This window comes from Schistosoma mansoni, chromosome 1 (genome assembly GCF_000237925.1).
Source record: "Schistosoma mansoni strain Puerto Rico chromosome 1, complete genome".
Lineage (NCBI taxonomy): Eukaryota > Metazoa > Platyhelminthes > Trematoda > Strigeidida > Schistosomatidae > Schistosoma > Schistosoma mansoni.
In genome coordinates, this window is record NC_031495.1 from 22,112,589 (window position 1) to 22,140,204 (window position 27,616).

Genomic DNA, 27,616 nt, shown 5'->3' on the forward strand with positions numbered 1-27,616 from the left:
GCATCCTGGATTCCACTGCTAGCCACTATCCATCTTTACAAATAAATCAATAATGTTTAAAGTTTTTAAAGGTATTATTATAACCTTTATTAAAAGAAATTTATTCTATGAAAATATTCTTATATTAAATTTGAATTCATGTACATTTGACGAGTATACCAATAGAGGTATAATTTTACGGAACTGAAATTTTTATTTATTATAAGTGTGTATTTATCTTTGTTGAATTTATTTCTCGATTGATTATGTACTATTGGAACTTATTATTTTTAAAGAAAAATGAATATCATAATTATCATTGATCACTTATAGAAGGTAAATATTATACAAATAACTTTGAATTAACACATTAATCATTTATGATGGTAGGAGTACAAAATTTAAGACGAATATGGTTTAATGGATATCATTTACTAAAGCTTAAAAAAGTATGTCTATAGTTTAGTAAGTTTATGTTGGTCCTGATTATTAATAAGCAGATAATAACTGGGTTAATAAAGTAATTATACAGAAGTCTAAATGACAATGATAAACAGCAAGGTAAAATTGGATTACAGACAGAAAATGTTGACGATTAATGTCGACTCAATGGAAGAATGAATAGACAATACCAATTAAATATAAAATAAGAAGATTGAGAACATGACAAATTTGAGATTGGGTATATTCATTTTGAGCTCAACTCAAACTAATGAATTGGTACAGCTTTATCTGAAATAAAGTGTGTTTACAGGAAAACGTTTCAGGACAATTCGCTTAACTTTGTAGATAAATTTTAAAGAAATCAGTAATATTTCTCTCTTAAGATTAATTGAATAATTAATGTGTTCTTCGATATGTAAAGTCACATTATACTATATACGATTAAACTGAATTCATATACCATCAAGACTGATTAGCACATTAAATAATATGTTACTGCTGAGGAGTCCCATAATGGGACGAAACGGCCGTCCAGTGCTTCCAGGTTTTTGATGGTGGTCTAGCTTCAATTGACTTATGATTTCAACTATGAAAATACTAAATTCTCCACAAAACCCCCTCTGAAATATTTATGTATTCGTGACCAATATCATGTTGATTAGCTTTCAGTAGCTTACCGATTTAATCAATTAAGAAAATTTTTCAAACAGTATGGAGTACTTTAATGTTATATGATTAGATACATTTAAAAGTAGTCTGAATTTAGGTATTGTACTAGATCATATTCAGAAACAAAACTTCTTTACAATATCCAGAAATCAAGTCATTTGCAAGGCATTCATATCAAACTATGAGGCGAAACTACTATGTAGCCCAAGTTCAAAGCATCAATTTCATCGCAATATTGCGCATACACCTTACTGATGGGTGCTGGCTGAACCTAAATCAACTTAAAAGTTACCTTCTGATTGCTTCTCATATATATACATAATAGCGTTAATGAATTGATCACAAACAATTTGTAATAATTTCAACTCTGCATGGGCTAAATATGTTTTTTCCTCATAAAAGTTTACATGATTGTTTTAAACATTTAACTGTATCAGTAGTTAAACAGTGTGTTCATATTGTTTAGTAACTCAAACCTAACGTCCCAACGACATATTACTATGAACGTTACAAGTATTAGGTAGACATCTAAGTATAAATCAACAAAACGTTTGTTGAATAAAACATTCACATTACATTTCTATGAAGTCTGGTTAATGCTTCACTTTAAATATCTGATACATAAGTACCACTTAGTATTTCTCATATATCTAAGTAACTTACGTCATTAAACTGCTATACATGGAATTTCATTACATTTAAGGTAGTATACTGTTAGTGTAACATACTAAGAACAGAAATAAAAGCGATTGCTTTTAAAACATCTCATTGTAAACCAACAATATGTACTCACAAATGAAAAGCTTTCATGATAATTACAACACAAAAATACAAAATTATACAAACCCCAACTCTTTTCTGACAGACATAAAAAATAAATTGATTAGGGTTTTTATAAAATAATGGATAAAGATTTCTATTGTCTGTTAAGAAATACCTCTAAAAAAGATAAGGTAGTCAATTGAGTCTACCCTTTTTTTAAGATAATATTTATAAGAATACCGGAAGTTAACTGCATTGTGTTTCTGACAAAACATATTTTGTGATGATATCGGCACTGAACTAGCTGAATAATTTGTGATAATCAGACAGTAGAAACATATTTCGTACTATTTCTATAAAATGACGAATGTTTTGCCAAGATTTTCCCTGATAAGATGGTTGAAAGTGATAAGCCTGGAAACTTGGACATGTTTTTTTAACAATTCGGTACATTTTTAACATGAATAGAGGAGATTCCCTTTGCTAGATTTCAGGGCATGTAAACATTTAACCCCAATGGAAATCTAGTCCTGTCCATTTAGCTCAGTGGTAACGTATACTGATGTACACATAAATGACAAGTGTTTGGATGCTGTGGAGTGGATCTGTTATGGAGAGACTAGCAAGCAATATCATTTCAAAGTTTCTTCAAGATTGTCTTAAGGCACTTATTTTCAAATAAAGAGCCCCATAATTTCTAATGGCTATTTTAGAAGGATACCTTGCAATATGATTGATGGAACTGTATCAGCATCAGGGACTCAATAACTGTAAATTGGTTAGTGATCACTGTTTCCCATAAACATTACACTTCTTGAAAACGTATAGTGAATATTCCTTACACATACCGGTTTCGTGTTACACAACACTTGATTTTCTAAATTTCAACTGACTGATATCAATGACTCCTTGATATATAATTTAGTGGGCTTGTGTTACGTATAAGCTAAATATAGTAATGATAATCAGTGTCCATTCATGCTGTAGAAACTTCTGCAAATATTAGACAACCGTAAATTGCAAATATCAACCCATTATCTACATATGGTAACCTTGGACTACAAAATCGTTCATCTAAATGACTGACCATTCTAGAACTGTAAAAGCTAACATTTTATATGTGCTGTATGTCGATTCATTGACAGAACTATCTATATCTGAACTGACATTCCAATCAGAAATAATTTATACTATATCAAAAATTACATGCAAACCCTTAAATATCGTTTGATATTACGTAAATGGAAAATCTTTTTTCCATCATAACTCACTTTCGACAAATAAAAATATTTCTTTTGTTTGTATTATTCTGTATTTAATCTGAAGACTGTATACATCTTAATCACTGAGTATTTCATACACAGTAAGTCATCAATCAATCGAAACCAACAGTTTTCGAAACGCTTTAGGGTTACAATGTAATGAAAATGTAAATTCATAATTTGATAATTTAAATATAAGTAGTTCGTTCTTCGATTGAAATTAAACACTGTGATTATTTATAGTCGACACTAAGCTTTAATACAGGTTTACTTTTTTTTAAAAGCTTTAAAAGGATTTTATTTTGAGTGTCTAACATTTAACAAAGTTTACAATTTAGAATCTCGGAAACCAACTTATTCAGAGTTTCCACAATAAATAATAAAACAATCTCCCTCATACAAAGTGCTAATTCCTTTTTAAAACATCCATTTCTAAACATTCTTCATTGATATATACATTTGATATTTCAATTAAGCCAAGTTTATTAAGAAATCTTATTCATAATGTTTTCAAGATTAAAACACTACAACGTAGATGTGAGATTTTTAAATTGAAATGGAATTCACTCAAGTTGTTTAGGGGATAACACCAATAACTGATCAATTAAATTTTGATTGTGTAATAAGAAGACAAAAACTATCAGAACTGCGACATATTAACGTAATACATTTAGAACAATCTGATGACACATATACTTATTAAAAATATTTATGTATAAAAATAAAAGGTCAACAAGTCAAATGGAAGATAAGAGAAAACAAAGTTAATAAGGAAAATAATGTGAAAAACGATGTGAAAATCACTATGCTTGATAATAAATCAATAGTGCCAGGACAAGTTTAAGATAGGAACAAACTGTTTTTGAATACAAAAGGGATTTTAAATTTTCGTATGACCAAGGCTTCAGTAAACATTGATATAGGCCCTTAAACACTTTTATACAACACCACATAAGTCGAGTTAAGATCAGTCAACATGTTCATTAAAAGAGACCGATTGGTGTTTATCATCTGCTCTTATTTGGTCATTTGATTCTATTTGATTTTGTGAGCATTTAGATGGGGTGTTCCAGACGTATTAAGGTTGGTCAAGCCTTAACAGGTGAAGCTGATTGGCTTTTTCAAGGCTCACAAACCCACTCGGTGGACGGGATTCTGTGTGAAGTTGTTACCTCAGATCTTGACTTGCGGGCGTTGCATCATTGGAAGTATGGTCTATATCGATACCGGTAACACATAAGTTTCCACCCATATATCTATTGTTATTTATATAGGTATAGCTAACCGGCGAACAGATTTACGTTACGTGCACATCGGTAACACACAAGTTTTCGCTCACGCATCTCATAGCGTACATATAGGTATATTCACTCGCCTGGGTGGGTAGATGCTACAACTGACAATCACTTAAGCATTACATGCATATCACCGATACAAATACACTCATGTAATTCATACACACAAGCATACAAATCAGGCAGCTCGTAATATTCTTTTAGAGAGCCTCGAGAGTGGTGGATTAGTCTGATCTCTGCCAACCCCCCAAGTGCCATTCAGGTATATGTTCAGACACCCTAATTTGGAGATTACGATTACCCCTTACTATGTACGTATGGCGGCATACACACTTTCAAATAGCTAAATACAGTAGGATGTGACGCGTTCATTTTCATATCATTCAGGTTTTCAGTGGAGTGCTAACCTTATTTTTTCCTTGATAATGATCTTCGCTGCGAAGTGCATTTTGTTAATAAGTTATTTAAGACTTTATTTCATTAAAAGGCTATTTGGATCACCTCTGAATGGTAAGATGATGTAGACAAGTTTTCTTGTGCCAAAGATGTATTAGTTCTCGATATACTATGATCTTTCCATCGATTTATGAATTTTCCAAGATAATCATTTTCTATTAAATTTTTCCCTAACAACCCTATTTTATAATGAATAGTAACGTTTGTGCAAATACGATCAAACCTGATTAATAGGCCCCTTATCAAACGTCGTCTATATTGAACAGGGCAGTAACTATCATAACCAGAGTACTGACTTGTCTAAAAATGGATCGTTTTATTGAACTATCTTATCTTCTACTTATAAGTATGTCTAAGAAAGGAAGCTGGCTGTTGTTCTCCTCTTCACATAGAAAACTGATATGGTTTTGAGTAGGTAATTCAATTAAATTGATCAATTTGTCTTAACAATCTTATATATGCGATTTGGTTTTTATTTACTTGTACGTAAATTTTTATATAATTGATTTGGGAATATGTGACTCAATAAACAAGATTTATAAAAATTCAGTTTCGTTCGTTTCGATAAAATGTTTCACTTAAAGTTAACAAGTTCATCTAACCTTTGATTAATGTGTGTAAAGAGATTTCTTTTGAGAAATTTAATGAAATTAACCCCTTTGATAAATTTGTATGATGTAATCAGAAGACAAAGATAATCACAATTATGTTATCAATTAAAGATAGTTTCACTATTACTAGCCGAATTCAGTTACTAAATCTTCAAATTATAACGGTGTAAATAGATATTAGACACTTGGGTCAACTAATTTTTCTTTCTTGACACAACTTGTCTCTATGTATCACATTAAAAAGAAAGATTTGCACTTTCTGTGGAGTTACGAGTGTTAACATGTCTTACACGTAAGTAGTTTTTCGATCCTTATTTTAAGTGAGTATTCTAACTAACCTAAGTAATCATCCTAATTCTAACACGAAGTCGACTAATTTTTGTACAAATAAATGTGATATATAACAGTTAATCTTGGTATAAGGTAGTTTGGTTATTTAAGCTAAGATGTAAAGTGTTTTCTGCTAGATATAAAGCTGGTAATAATTAAGTGACTGTAAGTAAATTAACGGCGTCATCTAAGGATATGAATCTGTGTTGAAATGAACCTGACCGATAGTTTAGAAAATTCATACAATTTGTTCCCTTGATGAATTTGAATGAAGCAAAAACAACATTTGAGACAGCATAATTCAATTTCATTTTAATACCGTGGTTCTTCATCAGCTGTTTATAACTGATAATATTGATTCTGTAATAATTAGAGAGGATTCGAAGAATTTACACAAAAAAATTAACGAAATTGTTTTATGAAAAGATAATTTGAAAGTTGCTGAAATAAATAGCATAGCGATGATTCCATAACAAAATTTAAACAATAAAAATGATAACAGTTGGATACAATTTTAATCAAAACTATGGATTTATCATGAAAAAGGTAAACTAACAACTTCATTTTGAGTTAAGATGGATAGTGGCTAGCAGTGGAATCCAGGATGCGCGTTGCGTCCTATTTGGGACTCGTCAGATGGATGTACCTCCATCTCAGAGTTGATGTTCACTCTGTGACTCGAACCTATTACCTTTCGCTTCAAACGCCATCGCTTTATCCACTCATCTACTGAGTCCTGATAGCTACTTGCTTGTGCAATGGGGTGAAGTTTTTAAATTCACTTGGTATTGTTTGACTGACCAGTTGCAGTCCTAAACATCAATGGGAAGATTCAAACAACTAATACTAAGTGAATTCATTTTGAGTTGTTTACAAAAGTTATTTATAAGACGGATTTATTCATCAAAAGTCCTTCTTAAAATTTTCACTTTATAATAGTTTTATTCAAAATTTTTGAGATTGTTTTCGTAAGTGGTAGTAAAATCACCTCTTGGCAATATACGTGACTAAGTTCGACACAAATAGAAATGTATTAAGTGATTTCAAATAGTAAGACATCTGGCATCTTTATCATAAACTTGTACCTAAAATTCAGATACTGTCTCACGACTGTTTTTTTATAGTTTGCGCTGCTTAAAGAAGTTGAGATTTTGTAAAATACAAACATTGAAAATATGTTTATCGTTTCCCGTAAGTATATATAAATCTGCGATTATTTAGTAACTATGGTAATTTTTGCAGAGAAGTAAAATATTTCCTAACACTTTATCAACTCTGTAAAACTACTAAATTCCAATGGCTTTGGGCAATTGTTTAATCATGGATTAAGATGTCTTAGATATGCTCAATCACAAATGATTATTTTATAAACATCAAATCATATAGAAGCAGAGTATATGCAAAATATGAATAAGTAGACGGACCAATAATCTCAACGACAACTTGATAAATTTTACCAGTAATTGGAAAGCTCTATGTAAGATAAATAACTTTCATCACTTTGATTTAATAAAACTGTCAGTAAGTTGTGTGAAATCTAAGTTATATATGGATGGTAAATTCATGAAATCATTCAATGATCAAGTTTCCTACATCACTGTAATTTTTTAAATTTAGACAAGAACAGTGTTTAATAAAATGGATCTCTGTTATATCCGTTTGTAGATTTTCTTCAAACGTAACAATGTTCAGAGTAAAAGAAGGTGACAATATAGTTTTCGTATGTCCTAGTGATGTGAGAAGAAGTCAAAAATTATTTTGGGTAAGTTATATTTACACCTGAAAGACCCCGAAATGTTTCGATTTGATTGTTTCGTAACTTAAAATCTTACTTTCTTATCAAAGATCAATCACGAACAGATAATCTATATTCATTGGAATGATGTCTGCTATAACCTTAACGGCTACCTACATTTTGGACATATTATTCTTTTGTTATGTGTTTTTAAGGTCATAGATAAATCAAATATACTCGTTACTTATATCATGCCTCTGTCTCTAGCAAAGATGATAAAAACTCGTTTTTGGGTACATTGAGGTAAATACAGTCGTAGGAGTGTAAATGTCGCATAGATTAGATGTGTTTAATTATGACTGCAGTATAAATGATGGTATGCTGAGGGTAAAATACATTACTTCCATGACAAACCACAACGCAGTAATCCCTTCTGTACGTAGTGAGTGAAATCCAGTAGTTTGTTAATTATTCATTTTATATATGTAATAATGTACTTTCAGTCTTCCTGTTTGCATTTCACCACACATAAATCAAGCTACTTCAAATTTACTCAAATAAACTGTAAATTTGAACATCGCTTTCTTATCACTTATTCCTTTTTCTCTTTATAAGAAATTCTTGATACAAGTAAAATTCCTTTTTCCCTCACACAATAATAAAACTGTCACAACAAACTCAATATGAAACACACCTTAGATTATAATATTTTCACACGTTTTTTTTAGCGCTTCTAAATAAGGGATCATAGCCCTACATCATATTTAACTATTTTGCTCAGAAGTCTGAATGTTCAATAATATCAATGACAATGAAAAAATATTAAGAGAAATAAGTTTATTGATATAGACGGAAACGTTATTTTAATAAACTAAGTCTATAATACGGATAGATAGACATCATATTTACAGTTGACTAGTCATTGAGTTGGGCAACAGTCCTTTTATGGCGACGGACTTCTATCGATCATGTTGTGGCGTGATCAGTCGTCTGTATAACTCGAAATTATGTGAAATGTGTTGAGATATTAGGAGGTTCTACAGAATTGAAATTAAATCCTGTACCCAGGTTTCATGCTAGTTAGCACTAGTTATCAAAGAGTCTATGTAATCTGGAAGGAACTTGTGCTTCCTATGGGACTCGATCTTTTTATTCATTCCTTCTGTTATACTGAACTCATAGAATATGATGAACTAAGATGTTTTTCAAACTTCAAAATCATCAATGAAGTAACAAACAAACTTTATCCAAAACGTTTTGTTTGTTTCAATGGAATAGTACTAGATATAAGATTGTTAGTTTTCAGTGATGATTCTTGTTCATCTCTTAAATTACTTCTCTTCCAGCAGATAGATGGTAAAATTTAATTTTACAATATATTTTCAGTCTACTCATCATATTATGTCAAGATTGATTTACAGCGATGTATTAGGTAGAGGATAGACATGTGGAACACATACTCCTAAATAATATCAGGAAAAATATCAACTGAGCAATAAATAGAATAGTTACGTTCATGTAAATAACGACTCAGTCAGTCGGCATCTGTTATTTGAAAATACCTTTAAGTGTTTTATTACCGTAATATGTTATTTAGTTTTCACTTTCAAATAGCCTGGTATGTTGCTTCTCCATAAAAACGTATTTTAGAGCTAATTCATTTAAAATAGGTATTATTGACTGTTTATTGAAGATTCAATAGTTAAACGGATTATATCTGGTCAGAAATAACTATATTTTCAATTTGTCTGGATAATATCAATGTTCTGGCTAATATTCGGTAGAATCATTGACTTTAGTTTTATCATTCTGAATAAAGTGTATTATATTATTCATCCTACATTCTAGACAATGAGCAAAGAAACGTACGATGAATGTGGCGCACCCAGCTCATCTCAAACTGTGAAGCTGTTGGACTGCAGTCAGAGCCCCAAAAATACAGAGTTCATTTTAAAAGTAGCACAGTTTTCAGAAATTCCTTATTCTCCACATTTTCGAGAAAACGATTTTGTTTACTTTTTAGGTAAGTTTTTTATATGTGACATTTAGTGATCTGGATTTCTAAACAAATTCTGGTCATGATTCAGCATTTTTGAAAGTTAACTTATCATTATTGTGGGTTATTTATGCATCGTAAAGTCTAAATGGTAATTATTTCCGACAGATATAATGATCAGAGACCTTTTGTAATTACTCTAAGCGAAGAAATAAGAAGGGACAAACCCTAACGAACTCTCAGGTGTGATACAAAATAATTGACATATTGTAATAGACTTAATATATTAGTTGACAAAGAATGATAAAGAAAAACTACATCAAATACATTGTCAGGGGTCAAGCTAAGCTAAATAAACGTTGAAACAGTAAATAAACATATTAAATATAAATAGTATATTTGTAATATCCAAATGAGTAGAAAAATAGGATTTTCTGACATTTTGTGACTCAGTGTAAGCCACTTCTTCAGTAAATAAATAATTGAAATAAATTAACTCAAGTTTAAGCAATGTTTAATTTGGTTATTTATTCTATGAAGAAGCGGCTTACATTTGAGTCACGAAACGTCAGAAAATCCAGTTTTTCAACTCATTGGGATATTACAAATAAATTATTCATTTTTAACAATCTACCTAATGCTCAATTTATTCGAAATTATCAAGTTAAACCTTGGTAATAATACTTAGTAAATAAACGATTATATATAGCGTTTTTCTAGATGTTTATCAATAGAATAAATTTTTAATCAATTGTACAATACTACTAGCGGCTTCTTCTCATGCTTACATTGATGGTTTCGATCCAGAAAATAGTGGAAGTTTCTTGATGAACTTTTTTAACTCAGTAATTTCGACATCTAACCAATCATATCCACCTCAAAACGTTTAATTATCAAACATAGAAGTGAACAATTAAAATGTTGATAAATACAATATTTTAACTAGCGTTATTTGAATCTGATTCTCATATAACAGATAAACCAAGTACAATGTTTCATTTTTTCCTTGCAATCAATTCAAATGTAAATGCTTCATCAATTTTACTGGTAGCTACCTCAAAGATCATGAATATGACTAATGGATAGGTAAAGGTAGGAACCGATAGATATTTACTTCACACAATTTCTGATAATTAATATTATAAACACCATGAAACTACTTAGTATCGTAACATGGTTTTCCTCGCCTTTATAGAAAGCATTTCCTCTCAATTTTATTCATGAAGCTACACATTTTAAACTGTTTTGGTATAAATGTATATGATCAGTAAGTTAAAGAATGTGTTCTGAAACATATCTAGTAGGGTCCAATTAAAAATCCTTAATCATCATGTACTTTATAAGAGATGTATTCAAAGTTGAATGAGTAGTGAAATCAATAACGAATTATAGACAAAACAACTAGGTATAAGTAGGTATCTTTATATTATCTATGACTAAAAAGTCAGGATTTATTATTTTATACAAATTAAAGTCAATAAAATATGAAAAGAGAATGGCACCAAACTTAGTAAATGTACAGATCCTTTTTCAATTAATTACAATTTACGCCTCGGTCCACCATTGTCTTCAGTGAGTTACCACCTCACAACAGACCCGACTGAACTCCACAGGTTATGGCTCCTCACTAGAACTTCAGGAAATACCTCTTGAGGCCAATCACTAGTGAGCACATGGGGATTATTATTAAGATGCCGGCTCAGTAGTCTAGAGGTTGGGCGCTCGTACGCGAGGTCGAAGGTCCTGGGTTCCAGTACCCTGAGTGAGGTCCTGGATGCGCACTGTTGTGGAGTCCCATATTGGGACGATTCGGCCGTCTAGTACTCCCAGGTTTTCCATGGTAGTCTAGCTGTAATCGGCTCATGAACTCAACTATTAAATTACTACAATCTCCACAAAACCCCTTCCTTATAAGAATTACAGTATGTCTATAAATTTCAACTATAATGAAACAAATGATGATTTATATGCATTTTTCTACGTTAACACAATCGATTTCTTTGTTTGTCTCTGTCTAATAAAAGCGATAAATATCAAGAACACTCTAAGTAATCCAAAATGTATTTTAATCGATTCATATAAAAAATTGTTTCAGATATTTTATTCATGAACATTGAAATGTAGAACAGTCCATTTTGTTTGGCTGTCAAATGAATTAAAAAGAAATACTGGGTTTCGTAGCTGATTTACGTACTTCACCTGAAATACTCGCAAATTTAATATAATCTATACCACAATTATTCAGTTCTTTGAAAGCTGTTTCACTTATTTTTTTAAAGACTGTCTTTCAACTATATACCTAGAAACTTAAATAGATGCTATCTTGCCATATAGTTGAAATGCTGTTGAATAGTGATATATTACTGAATATGTATCTGTTTATCTCGTTTCAGGTCAGCATGATTTATGCTCGATTTATAATCTCCGTATTGCTGTTAAACTAGTCCCAGATAAAAGTGTAAATAATAATGAAGGTAATGAAAGTGATTTTACGCTTATTCTGATGTAGACAAATGTGTAGTTAAGTTTCTGTTAACCATGAACAAGTGGATTCTTATTCTTTTTTGAAATATTCTTAATGCAATTTATTAGCTTCGTGTTATATGATGTTTCATAATTTTACGGTTCAAAGCAATCTACCTTGTTACATAACAGATGGTTTAAAATATTATCTCTCTATCTACGGTATATTACTCTAAATTGGATACTTGAATGGTACACAATACAGAGACCAGATCACGTTATATCAGATACATGATTCACGACCAGAAAGAGGAAATCAAGGCGAATGCTAGGCGATACCTTATTCAACACAGTTACAATCAATCACTCAGTGAAATCCATACCTAGAAAGGAAACCACACATCTAATAGTCATTAGACTAATTTATTGTTTGTAGGTATCATTATCAAGGTTTTACTTGATAATTTCGAATAAATTGAGCATTGGGTAGACTGTTATAAATAAATGATATATTTGGAGTACCTCGTTGAGTAAAAAATAGATTTTCTGACGTTACGTGACCCAATGTAAGCCGCTTCTTCACAGGATAAATAGCCAAATCAAAATTAATCCAGTTTTAAGTAGTACAACGGAATAACACGAATATTATGTGATCGATCAAAAAACAGGTCTGAATAAATCAATGTCATGTTATTTCATTTCGGTCAAGGTGATTCATAAGCGACATGTATGTAAATTTGTGTGTGTATGTATGCACTGTTAATGATGAAAAATGTGTGACCTTTTAATGACAAAGGATAGAGTTTAATTTGTAATGTAATGGTGTTAATTGTAAATTATATCAGACTAGGTGGCCAGGATAGATAGTCCAAGTAGGATGTTTGGCAAAGCCTTCTTTTCTATTGAGAGAAGTAGGAATAAGCATTATATGGAAAGCTTCAGCTAATCTCCTTTCTTTGTAATTGGAAACACTTTTTTGTAATATTTTGGTATTTTTGAAATCGATTTGCTGCTCGTTGAATATGGTTTGAACTGCTATTGCCGATTTAACTTTAAGTCTATTCAGTTCTACAGGATTATTAGATGGTTTCTTTGTGTACCTAATATGTTATTTGGCTCGAATCATAATTTCGCGAGATCACTCTCCAAAATAGAAGCCATCACAATCGACACAACCTACTTTGTAGACGCAGTTCTGTGTTGACATGAAGGGGATTTTTTCTTTTAAACGAACTAAAGTATTTCGAAGTGTGTTCGTTGTTTTGTAATATACTTTAATTCTATGTTGTTTTAAGATTCTTCGTAGTTCTTCCGTTGTGTCATGACGGTAAGGTAAAGCTGCAGTACCATTCCATGGTATTTCATTCGAATTATTATTATTATTACGTAATGAAACGTCTTGTTTTAATATACTTCTAATAATCTTCATAGGGAAATTATTAGATTGTAAGACGCTGATTATATCCTTTTGCTCTTCTTGTTGATACTCTTCCGATGTGATAATCTTGTTTTCTCTCATAAGGTGATTGTTTGTCCATGGACAATGACCAGTCTCACTTTACTCTCACCACCACACATCACCCTGCTTCTAGCATCTTTTAGGTGATTCTTATCATTATCTTATATTAACTCTACAGTTCTCGATGCTATGTGAGATTACTCGATTCCGAGAGGAAATTAATTTCAAACACAAACATTGTTATGGAAATGTGAGAATGTAATGTTTATTATTCATTTCCTAATCCTCATTTATTTAAGTGCCAGATGCAAAACTGCTTATAAAAATAAGTTTTTAAGAAGGCCCATATGATTTATCCAGTAGTTAATGTGCTTCTCATTGCATAGGAACTGTAAAATCAAACGGCGAAATAGTTATGCTTTAATCTGTATTATCACTTATCTAAGTGAAATATCATTTTAAATACTCAGCTTTCCACTTAATTATTCTTCTGCGTATATTTTGTAAGGGTATTAGATTAATATGAAATAGTTATTGTCAGCTCATAGATCGTTAGTAATTTTATTAAAGACATGGTTTACGGTAAAAAACAAATAAAATTAAGTGTTTGCAAAACTAGTAAAGTAAATAGCATGCTATGGATTTGCAACTAGTTGATACTTAATATATTTCATGTTTAAAAACTTATTTCTAAAGCACTGAAACGAGATGAGCACTCCAATTAGACAATGACAAGCATGAAAAGTATATTCTTTGGATGACTGAGATATCTTATAGTATTTGTATAAGCCTTTTGCTTCTTTTGTATGTCTGAGGATTAATTTAGTTTCTTGAGTTAACCAGTGTGGGTGATAAAAATTTACCGTTTATAAATTAAGATGATTAAAACGTTTTCTGACTAAAGGTGTGTAAAATAGTGACAAACTATTCAACACAACAGAAATTTGCTACTGCACATATAATCACATATGTATCCAAATCTAAAATCATCATTATAACACTTCAGTTTGTTTTAGAAAGGATGTACGCCTTTCGAATACAACGACCCAAAATTTTGATCAGTTTGCGGTAAGGTTTGAAAGGCTTTTAAATTATGAATGAATCAGCAATGTCGGTTGAGGAAATCACAAATAAATTCAATTAGATCCACTTACTTGATAATTAATCTTTCAGAATATTTACGTTCTGTCAAGTAATACGAGTTTTCTCTTTAATGCTTATGATGCTGTAAAGCATTTTATAATATTGATCTCTGAATCGGTTGTTCAGAAAGCTCCTTGAAGCTTTTTTCCTATAGAGATTAACTCCTGCTAAGAACGACGATTCAAGTTTTACATTAGTGATTTTATTCCCTCAAAGGGTTACAAATGATTATTATGTTTGAAATACACTTTTTTGTAGGTTTGAAGGACTAGAATTCATTTGGTGAATTCCTCATTTGCTATTTGAGAGATAGTGATACTATTAAATAAATATATTTTTTCGGATTTAATCATATCACTTATCTAATTATAGATTTCTCTTTTTCCATCTTAAACAGAGTTGTCAACTTCAACACAGAAAATAAACAATTTAGTTGACGACAAAGATAAGTCTCCTAATACTGTAACCTCAGATACGTATAAATTAAATCCACATAGAACTGAAACATTATCAGCATGGACGCGTTATAGATTTCTTCTCATTCCAGGCTCACTTGGATTTCTCACGTTAATTGGAATACAGGCTGTGATTTGTGCTTTATGGCATCCAAAGAAATCATCTCTATGTAGAAAATGTTGTTCATCACATATAGTAAATAAATCAAATGATGGAACTAATGATACAAATGAAATGTCTACAACACCTATACAAATGTTAGAAAAATCATTTACAAGAAAACCATTTGAAAATCATCAATGCCAATCTATTCAAACAAGTACACTAATAACTCAATCAACTTTAAATGATCAATATAATAAAGGAGATTTTATCAATAATTCTAAACGTAATTCCGATATTGTTAACATTCTACATGATACATATACATTAGATAAAGGTATTCTAGAAAAGTCACCATCTACTATACAAGTCATTACAGATAATGAAGTATCCATTCTAACTATACCAACAACACAAACATCATTATCAAATAATAATAATAATTATAATGTACAGTTTTATACATGTCCATATCCTATTGATGGTAATTTAACATGTTTAGTTCCAGTGAAAGTAAATAAATCAACGGACATCTTTTCTACTGATATAGTCAATTTAGGAAGTGTTATTAATATATCTGTGTAATTTATTGTTTTGTTTGTTTTTTTGTTTGGTTTTGTGTTTTCATTATTTTTGTTACTTTTTATGAAGAAAAAAATATTGAAAAAAACATTCATGTTCACTTTTGTTCATGTTTCAATATGAATAAACTCGTATTTTCATCCTTTAATAGGATGATTAATAAGATAATTTATGTAAAGTGATAATTGTGTATAAAATTATGATAAACTATCATTTTGTTAAAAAAAATAAGAAGAACAATCACTTACTTACTTACGCCTATTACTCCCAATGGAGCATAGGCCGCCGAACAACATTCTCCAACCTACTCTGTCCTAGGCAAGAAGAATCGTACAGAAATTAATTTTCTGCGAGTATTAAGGTATCCTGAGTTCTATACCAATATGATGTGAAGCTGTTATAATCAATGTCTTTACATCCATTGTTTTCCATCAGCTCTATGTGATAAAACACATTAACAATTGTCGAAAAGTAATATTACTTCTAGCAAAAGACACCTTTTATAAAAAGAAGATATATTGCAGTTTTACTTTTGAAAAACCATACTTAGTGATCGTTGTCACGTTCTTAGGTTTAACTAAGTTATCACTATCTTTCCATCTTCGTTAAGAATTCATTAGTATTTCGGAAGCTAGTTCATTTTCAGAATATTTTCCTGACAAAACCTCAAGTTTTATATGGCATCATTTACCCATCGGGAGTTAAAACAACTAGCAATTAAATACTTAAAAATATTGTGAGTTTACGATTGATTAAATAACACCAACCTTATGTAACATGGCCGAAGACTTAAGTCTAGACACTAACTATTAAGTAATATATATCACTTATGTCTAAAATGAAAATCTATTAGAACGTCAGCATTTTGTTTAGCCAATAATAAACTTCGGAACTTGTGATTTATATCAGAGGTTTACATTCTACTTTCATAGAAGCAATTTAATTAAACAACCTACTTTTAACTTCAAACCAGAAGTACGATTTCTTACAAATCGTTTTTCAGAAAGTAATATGTAAGTCTTATCTATCCTTTTTATTACTTTAGAACATATATAAATCAAAACTAATTTCCTGACATTCAAGTACTCGTCATACCAGTGAGAATATATATATGTATCTTTGCATCTATGACCATGATGCATGTGAGTTATGAGTATAATACATAACATTAAATTAGCATTGTTCACAAACCCGTTTTGTTTAAAGCGAAATCGGATGAGTGAAAATGTCAACTGTTTCTAGTATGATAGCAGTTAACGGGAACAATCGATATGCAGGATTCAGAGAGTGTTTTTTGGAAAAAAAATATTTAGAAAACAAACCAAACTACCTCATTGTTTTACCAATCATACATATAATGTACTAAAATATTCACCCGTTGTATAATCCTGTATAGTAACTACACCTATATCTGCATAATTATACTTCAGCTGTTGTTTAAATTAGAGTATGTAAACTACGAAAAACTGTAACCAGTTAATTGACACATTCGTTTGAAATAATTTTGAATGGAGTGTTTATAAAATCATACAAAATAATTGGGCGATGATTCATTTGGCAAAATAAACACTTTCGTTGATAATTGACATATGTTATCGTAGATATTATTTAAACTTTACTGAATTTATTCTTTTGGAAGATATATTTGTGAAAATATGAACAAGTGAGATAAAATACCTCTAACGTTTACCTTGGCACCTCAATCCTAGTGTATTCAGGGAAATAATCAAAAATGAAAATCCCTACATATAAACATGGTTACAAAATAATTATTTATCCAAACGGATGTTTTAAAAAATCAAAATAATGAATGTACCTTTTAATATGTAAATGTGAATCATAAGATGCAAAATGTGTTCAAATGGTAGTAAGGTAGGAAATGTATCTACGTGTATTTGCTTCTTACTCGAAAACCGATGACCGCATATAACCCTCAGGATATGATCCTGATCAGCGTGATTATTCGGGTTCAAAAGTTTTTCCAATCATGTTCAAATGCATATTTTATGTATAGTAAGCTCATAGGATATTTAATCTGAAAATCGTTAAGTACGTAAAATATACATGAAAGTATCTGTTTTTGTATGCTATTGTTATTAGAAAAGAGAGAATAAAATAATCTGATTGAAGGATATGTAAATTCAAATTCGTTGAAAAGCTTATTGTGATGTTCAATCAACGACTACCATAGATAACTGTGAACATAATCAGTACATTATTTACTTACTGACTTACGCCTGTTACCTCTCGCGGAGGAGCATAGGCCACTCACCAGCACTCTACATCCAACTCTGTCTTGAGAAATCCTGTCCAGTTCTTTCCGGTTGCTATTCATCTTTTTCATGCCTGCTTTCAATTCTCGACGCAGTGTGTTCTTTGGTCTTTCTTTTTCCCACTTTCCTTCATGATTACAAGTAAGCACTTGCTTCGTGATGCAGTGTGATAATTTTCACAACGTGTGTCTTAGTCACTACCAACGTATTTTTCTAATTTCCTCTACATCTTGGAGCTCGTTTGTCTTCTCCCATAGTAGGATGTTGCTGATTATGTCCGGTCAACGGATATTGAGAATCTTGTATAGATAATTGTTAATCAATAATTGTACCTTCTTCATGATGGTTATGGTAGTTCTCAAAGTTTCAATCTTGTACGTTAGAACTCTATTAACATTCGTATTGAAGATTCTGTCTTTGATATTGTTTGACAGTCGTTTTGAGTCCCATTTGTTCTTCAATTGTACGAATGCTGAACTGCCTTTGCCAATTCTTGTTTTTACGTCTGCATCAGATCCTCCTTGTTCATTGATGATGCTGACCGTGTACGTGGAAGATTCCACATTTTCCAGAGTTTCGCCATGAAGTGTGATTGAGTTAGTGTTTTCCATGTTGTATTTGAAGATGTTACTTTTTCCTATGTGTACGTTGAGTCCTACTGATGCAGAGGCTGCTACTACACTGATTGTCTTGACCTGCATTTGTCCGTGTGTATGCGATAAAAGAGCTAGGTGAAGTCCAAATCTTCTAATTGATTCCGAGCTGTCCGTTGTGTTCCGTGCTTTCCCTTAGATGTGGAAGTCTTCGTAATTCAGTCAAACACCAGAAGAAAGAGAAAAGGGAGAATAAGCAGTCTTGTCTAAATATGATCAGCCGTCCTCTATAAGAGACTTTGCAGTGTATTTCGTCGTATGAATTCCGGATGATGTTGACGATTTTCTCAGATACTCCATAGTGTCGAAGAAGCTTCCATAATATTCTCCGATCCACACTATCGAATGCTTTCTCATAATCAAAGTACTTGATGTATAGTGACGAATTCCATTTAATTGATTTTTTATCGTCGTGTTGCTATCATTGGTGGGTGCATAACACTGGATAACATTCATTGTATTTCCCTCATTTTGTTTTGAACGATGCTCTGATAATCCCGGACCCATGATATTCCCATCCTACAAGTGCATTACGTGCTTCTTTGGACAGCGACAGAGCAACTTCCTGAGTGTGTGGAGCATTTTCCTCTTCCTTATCGGAGTACTGCAGCATCTCTCCCGTACCTAACCTCTGCTGTCCAGTTTGGTTCCAATGAGTTGAACTGATTCAGAGAACCGTCAAGTTTTATCTCCTCATTTCCGTTGCTATTTGACTGGTCCTCCTGGTCCCGACGTTCCGTGCATTTATATTAAATGTTGCTCTGGTTGTTAGAGGTGGTATCGGCCTCGTGGCTTCCAAAGAATCTCGACTTTCATCCTGAGATGTCATAATTCATCCTTCAGCTGAGAGAGTGGAGTTCAAATGGTTTAATTTCTTTATTTTAGTTAGCGTTTATTTTAGAAAGATTGTTTTCTACTGGATGTGTTTGTTGTTCCCACGCCCAACGCTCCTGCTTTATCCGGGCTTGAGACTGGTAGTAGCTCTAGAAGAGCTACAGGTGGAGCTAATCAATATGTTAACTCCGCTTTTTTCTTGCAATTAAGTCCCAGCCTTTACAGATTGAATGGATAGAATTTTCACTACTATTCAAATCTACTTTATTAATCATTTGTACATTTCCTGTCAGTATTGTTGTATTTAGTATTTGTCAATCAAATGATTATGTTTTTAAACAATAAGTATCGGTACAACTGGATAATCTCATTTAAAAATTTCCTCTTATTTACTTTAAATAAGCTTTTCGATAAATTGGTTTGATGACACTCTGATTGTAACTATCTACATCGTAATTATTATTTTATTAAAACTAATTTATTGTTTATTAAACACTGTTGGGAAACACTAGTATTAATAACTTACGCACATGTGAGTTTATCAAATGTATGTTTGTAAACCAAAGTTTACTACAACGTAAACAACACTATAATAGCAGTGTTGTGCGTGTGTGCCCTGTTAATATATATGACGTGATGATCCCCGCCAATCAGAAAGGAGTGAATTATCGATCAGAGCCACGACACACGGAAACTGTATGAACAGCCTTGAGTACTTATCAGTCCCGCTATCTGCCTAGCCCAGCTAGTTAAGTCCTGAACACCAATAACAGCCTCTGAAATATGAATCATTATTCTCAAACATACGGGGTTTATATACCAATCAAACAGACCACATCGTATCATGAAATAGAAAATAACATTTGTACAAGATTTGGCCAAATATGGCTGTGAATACGGGGAACAGTAATTAATGGACTAGGGATAACTCAAGAATGGTAAATCGTATAACAATAGTCTATAGATCAGAATAAAGCTTATAATAAGAGGGACATGAATATGATTAGTTCAGTTACTTAACAATTATATAACAGGAAATATACATATCACATTGGTCTATAAATAGTCCTCAAAGTTACCATTCATAAATCTACACGGGATAGAACATAAATATACAAATTCCAAAGCAACTTTCACTATACAAGCTTTAATTACCTTAGTTAAACGTCAGCAAAATTTATCAAAGATATATTCGACAAAACATTTGTTTTCAGTGTTTAATTAAGTTCCGAAACTCAAGGTGTATTTATCGGGTTATCAGTGACCAACTAGTTTCAGATGATTTTGAAAGATAGACAAACTACACATACTAACATTTTAGGTGTTCGATTAATCATATTAAGTAAGTACAAACGAACAACAAAAAATGTTTCAATTTTAAGGGAATTCAAAGAATATTTATATCACCAAACAAACAGTTTTGACTTATAGACTATTACAATAATAAAATAAAGTCCCTAATTAAAATCACTAAAGAAAATACCGACTTGATTCTTTGTTTCCGTGTCTACAGTTTGGACACTCTCGCATTACCACAAAACGATAAAAAAAGATACATTCCTAAGATTAATTGGTGCACATTTGTCTAGGTAACATCCATCTATTTTTCGGTGTAGTAAAATACTTTTCAACTAATTGAAACGTTTCATAATATAAGTTTATATTATTATTTTGACAGTAGTAATGTTAATCTTTCAAGACTCTTACAAATAAAATTTGTTACTAAACATGTCAAAAATTATATACATCTTTCTAAGGGTTCTTCCCTAATATGTTTTAAGTTGAGAATTCAATTCATAATGTTAATTTATGAATTCAACAGTAACTTGAAGCAAAAAGCTGAAGTTGTAAAGACGGTTACCCTTGTAGAAGGATGAGTCGATCGAAACAGTTACTTCTTCACACGTATTTTTAGGACATGACAAGACACGTTAAACATATTCACTTCGTAAATGTTGGGGTCAGTAAAATGCATTGGCACTTTCTGTAACCAGTACAACTATCTGGAAAAATCTTTATATGCATGAGAATATATATATATATATCACAGTATTTATCAATACTTCCATTATCAGATAGCTATTCATATCAAAGTAAAAATATCACTACGAGGTGATTTTGTCTTATTGCATTACGATTGTATTTTAAGGTTGAGCATAAAATTTTTATAGTATTACTTGTAACAGAATATCTAAATAATGCACATGCCCGTAACGTCACAGATTACTTCTGAAGAACAACCAAAACAGTTGTTTAACTCCTCTGAATGTGCCGTGACTGTCCAGTCATCATCAATCTTCATATTCTTTCAAAATCCTTCATGCTATTAAGATATAGAAACTTTCATTAAGTGAAGTATAGCGTTATAATACTTAAAAGTTAGTCAGTCTAACTAGATGGTATTACTAGGTTAGTTAAGTTTGAAGATATCTTTTATCATAAAAATGGATGGGTGACTTATCAACCGGATATTACTTATGGGATCCTCAGGAATTGAAAGCAGTATCTTCTGATTTAACTGTGTATGCTATCCATGTAACAGTCGGTCAAAATAAAATTTTCTGAACTTTAAATAATCTACCAACTGCTGTATGAATATCGTTTAGTTTACTTTTCAGATTTACTTCTTGAAATCTAATACTTTAAACAGTACTATCAGAGAAATATAATTTCTTTAAAAGTTAGACATTCTCAAAAACACAGAAATGTTGAAATATATACCAACCAAATTAGAAACAGATAAGGCTAAAAGATATGTAATGAATAAAAGCATAGTAATTCTGATTAAGCAATCCAATGCTTAGCAATAAGGCATTAAGAATACTGAAATATCAATAAATTATCTGCAACTTTTTTTATTTAATTTTCGGTCAAAATCTAAAATTAATTAGGTTGTAAAAGACCATAAGGTATAGGAATCAAGTTTCCCATATATTGTTTTTGGAAATATTCGCTTAACAATAAAGTTTGTTCGCTAGGAAATACATTTTTTCAATGACTATTCATATTTGCCAACTATTCACATAATGTTATGCTTGATATCTACTTTCAGTAATAGTATCTCGACTTTAGTTATTACATAATTATTCTTTACCTACTTTGTTTTACCTGTCAACATAAAACAAAACAAGTTAGAATGTAGTTTCAGATAAAATTGAATACAATATTCATATAAATACCTGTTTAGGTAGAAAATTTCTTTTCCTGTCGAATTACCGAACATTAACTTTGCATGCAAAACTATTGATCTAAGGTTACTGACAATGTATTCAGCAATAGAAAAAAAAACATTTTGTTACTCACAATTAATTTACATTTGCTAACGGCCACAGAAAAAACACTATCAATATTTACATACTGATATATATATATATATATATACATATATGAAACACCAAATTTCTAAACGATGGATCTTTCTATTCAGAATATGAAATCAATACACACGTAATTTATTATCCTATTTCTACACAAAAAATAACTTAATATAAGACTAGGGTAGCTTTTTGATATTATTTATTCATGCTAGAAGCAACAAATTTTTCTAATAGTTTACGATTTACCATAATAAATTATCAAGAAGCCTAACTTAAATAGTCAAAATCAAGCGCCTTACATTGTTGTGGTCGAATTAGTTGAATGTAATTTTGAAAATGAAGTGAATATCACTGTTCTTCATGATATTTAGTTTTTGTCAAGGGCAAGAATCCGTGCGATCATATAATGTAAAAGTAGATTTTTTGATAAAGAACGAACAAAGAAATTTCATAACATTTCGAAAAAAATTCACTTAGGATGTATGTTTGACTAATGGAATGTTCGAATACCAGTCACTAATTATATGTATTTCTCCCATTCTTAGAGTTCTAGTGAATTAAAAAGTAATCAATAATGGACTGAAAATAGTTTCTTGAAGAGATTTATTAACTACAGTTCTTTATAGGATGTTAAATCCATTGTAAGGAAAAGCTAGGAAGTAATTGAATTATTAATTCAGGTATTCGATAATTTATTGTGTCACAAATGACAATACATTTGAAAACATTCCATGGATTGTTGTCAGTAAAGTTATCGATGTTTCTCGCAGCAGTAAACATATGCAAATGTTTTTTGTCATTTATATTGATAATATTCTGTATTAAAATTATTAGTCCTTCACTAGATTTATCATTGTAACATAAAAGATAACAAATGCTGAGTTTTCGAACATAAAACATGACGCCTAATTACCTTATGCTGGCTGGATAAATAAGTAGGTGAATAAAGAAACATACAGTTATTTAAGTGTTTTGTTTAGATTGTGCGAAATTGTTAAAGCGAAACTACACAACTTTCATTATCCCGGATCAAATAAAAACAGCCCTTTTAAACAGAAATGAAAATGGCCGATGCTTGCTACATGAATATCCGTATGGTTGGAACTTACATCATTTGAGTACATTATTTAGACAATATCCAATTATATTATAAACCTCAGGAAACATCAGTTCAAAATACGTTATTGTTATAATCGCTTTTAGATAACTAGGCAACGGTATTTAAACTCATCTGGCGTTATTCATAAAGTCTAGAATTGTTTATTGATTGTCCACATCAAAATGGTACAGTGCACATTTTCACTGTTTTCATCTTGGACAACAAATATCATGGTTATTATTACTATTGTCTGGTTTGGACTTGACACTTACTTACTTACTTACGTACGCCTGTTACCCCTCGTCGAGGAGCATAGGCCGCTCACCAGCATTCTCCATCCAACTCTGTCCTGAGCAATCCTTTCCAGTTCTCACCAGTTAATATTCATCCTTTTCATATCTGCTTCTATTTCCCGATGTAATGTGCTCTTTGGCCTTCCTCTTTTAGGTGATTTTCTTAATTTATGTCCAATCCACTTCCAACATCTTCTCCTAATTTCCTCTTCAGCTGGAAGCTGGTTTACCCTCTTCCATAAAACGCTGTTGCTGATAGTATCTGGCCAATGGATGTTGAGTATTTTGCGTAGACAACTATTTATAAATACTTGTACCTTCCTGATGATGGTCGTAGTAATTCTCAACGATTCAGCTCCGTACATTAGGACTGTCTTGACGTTCGTATTGAAGATTCTGACCTTGAAATTGGTTGAGAGTTGTTTTGAGTTCCATATGTTCTTCAATTGTAGAAATGCTGCCCTTGCTTTGCCAATCCTCGCCTTTACATCTGCATCCGATCCTCCTTGTTTATCAACGATGCTCCCCAGGTACTTGAATGTTTCCACCTCTTCCAGGGTTTCGCCATCAAGTGTGATTGGGTTGGTGTTTTCCGTGTTGCATTTGAGAATCTTGCTTTTTCCTTTGTGAATGTGGAGGCCTATCGATGCAGAGGCTGCTGCTACATTTGCTGTCTTTATCTGCATTTGTTCGTGTGTATGAGAGAGGAGGGCTAGGTCATCTGCGAAGTCCAAATCATCTAATTGATTCTGAGCTGTCCATTGTATTCCGTATTTCCCGTCAGATGTCGAAGTCTTCATAATCCAGTCAATCACTAGAAGGAAGAGGAATGGGGAGAGTAGACAGCCTTGTCTGACTCCGGTCCTTACTGGAAATGCGTCTGTCAGCTGTCCTCCATGCACCACTTTACACTGTAGTCCATCGTATGAGTTTCGGATAATGTTTATAATCTTTTCAGGAATTCCATAGTGTCGAAGAAGTTTCCATAATGTTCTCCTGTCCACGCTGTCAAACGCCTTCTCATAGTCAATATAGTTGACATGTAGTTGATGTGTGGGCGAGAATGACAATGGTTGTTTTGCTGAGTCAGATATTAGATAGGATGACAGGTGTTATATGTGTTATATATTCCCTTATCTTGACTGTTATTGAGGGACTGTTCCTTGTGTCGAATTTTGGAGTGGAAATATATTGACGTTGTAGTCAGGCTAATCTCGTGTTCTTGATCTGAGTTGTGTTGAAGTCCTGTAGAATAGACACTGGGTGGGAATCTAGTGTAGATATTCATCTAAAGTAAATTAACGTCCCACATATGTGTTATAACAAGAAACCCTAGAGTTATAATCAGTATCTTTACGTTTATAACAATAGTGATGAGTTCCGCTCAACTGATTGTTCCACTATGACGCGTAGTGTCGCAATCTGGTCTGTGCACGACCTATCCTTACGGAATCCAGCCTGTTGATCTTGAAGTTGGGCATCTACTGCGTCTTTCATCCTGTTCAGCAACACTCTGTTGAAAACTTTTCCTGGAACTGATAACAAACTGATGCCTCTATAATTTTCTCATTTGCTCAGATCTCCTTTCTTTGGTATATTGATGAGATATCCTTCTTTCCAGTCCGTTGGCACTTGTTCTTCCTCCCAAATGTTCTTGAATAGAAGGTGAAGCATGTTTGCAGTTATTTCAATGTTTGACTTCAGTGCTTCAGTTGGTATATTATCAGGTCCTGCCGCCTTCCCATTCTTGATTTATCTGGTGACTATCTTGATTTCCTCGGTCGTTGGTGAAGTGACATCTACATGAAGGTCTGTGTGTGCTGCTTCGATTTCCGGTGGACTCAATGGAGCTGGTCTATTCAGCAGTTCCTCAAAGTATTCTGCCCAACTTTTCCTCTGTTCTTGAATCTCCGTAATTGACTTTCCTTCTTTGTCCTTGACTGGTCTCTCTGGTTTGCTATATCTCCCTGCCAATTTCTTCGTTGTATCATATAGTTGTCTCATATTCCCTTCTCTTGCAGCTCTTTTTGCCGTCGTTGCTAGTTCTCCCATGTATTTCTGCTTGTGGGCTTTAATGCCTTTCTTCACTTCCATGTTTGCTTCTGCGTAGTCTGCTTGTGCTTTGAATTTCTCTGCTCGTGTTCGGCTGTTGTTAATTGCTAGTTTCTTGTTCTTCCTTTCTTGAATCTAGTTCAGGGCTGCCGTAGAGATCCATTCCTTATGATGATGCTTCTTAGGACCAAGAACCTCCTGACACGTTGAAGTTAGTACTTCTTTTATCCCTTTCCATTGCTTTTTGACTGGTCTTTCCTGCCTCCCACATTGTTCGGACGTCCCATGTACCTATAAAGAGTGTTGCTCTGGTTGTTAGAAGGTGCATCGGTCTCGTGACTTCCGAAAGATTTCGGCTTTCATCATGAGGCGTCATAATTATTCTTTCAACTCCCAGGGCAGAGTTTAAATGGTTTGAATGATTTTTTCTGGTTAGCGTTTTTTAGCGAGTTAGCTTTTTTACGGGATGGGGTCGCTAGCCCCATGCCCAACCCTCCTCCTTTACCTGGGCTTGGGACCGGCAGTAACTCTAGAAGAGCTACAGGCGGAGTTTTGGACTTGACAGTTTATAAGGAATATATAATTTTTTTTATATTCCATTGAGTAAGAAAATTGTATTTCTGATGTTTCGTGACTTAGTGTAAAACACTTCTTCAAAATAAATATATGACCGAATTCGATTACTCACTTACTCTGAAGAAGCGGCTTACACTAAGTCACGAAACGTCAGAAATACAGTTTTTTTACTTACTGGGATAAAAAAATTATATATTCATTATTTCGTCGTTTGTTTTATTTATTCATTGACAATCACACGACTATATCCTTATATTCTTATGTGTATGATACATACTGTTTTAAATAGTGATGAAGGTTATGTTAGACTTGAGTTTCTGTCATATTCAACGACATTAAATGCGTTCTGTCTGACAAATTCAATAAACTTCAATTATTCAATTACAAATATAAAATCATCTAAAACTCATTTGATTTTTCATGTATGATATATGATGAACTTGATCATCTAGGTCGTTTTTCTTTTCTGATCATTTGTACTTCTTTACGTCTCATTTTCAGCAATGAATAGTTTCTATACTTCAATCAATACAGATCCACAAACTACAAAGATTAAAGACAAGAATCAAATGAATTTATCTGAATTGATCAAATGTCTAGAATAAAATGAGAGAAAATATCATAAATCAAATATAGAAATTTAACCTGGACAATCATTTCTTAGAGTTTAATCAGTGTTAAAATTTTTCTGATAGTAAATCTAATTGTATTTCGACAACTTAAAAATACTATTCACAACTAGAGACTAACAACTATCAGTATGTTTGACGTTCAA

General features: G+C 32.1%; 1 protein-coding gene across 1 annotated transcript; it reads left to right on the forward strand.

Annotated features, from left to right (window-relative positions):
- Positions 1 to 5,759: 5,759 nt before the first annotated feature.
- On the forward strand, positions 5,760 to 27,446 carry Smp_129000 (hypothetical protein; the record flags this gene model as incomplete). Its single annotated transcript, XM_018793666.1, has 6 exons — positions 5,760 to 5,770; positions 7,474 to 7,570; positions 9,392 to 9,566; positions 11,933 to 12,013; positions 15,002 to 15,499; positions 27,343 to 27,446. 6 exons carry the CDS (start codon positions 5,760 to 5,762, stop codon positions 27,444 to 27,446), a joined length of 966 nt encoding a protein of 321 aa, XP_018648155.1.
- Positions 27,447 to 27,616: the final 170 nt, after the last annotated feature.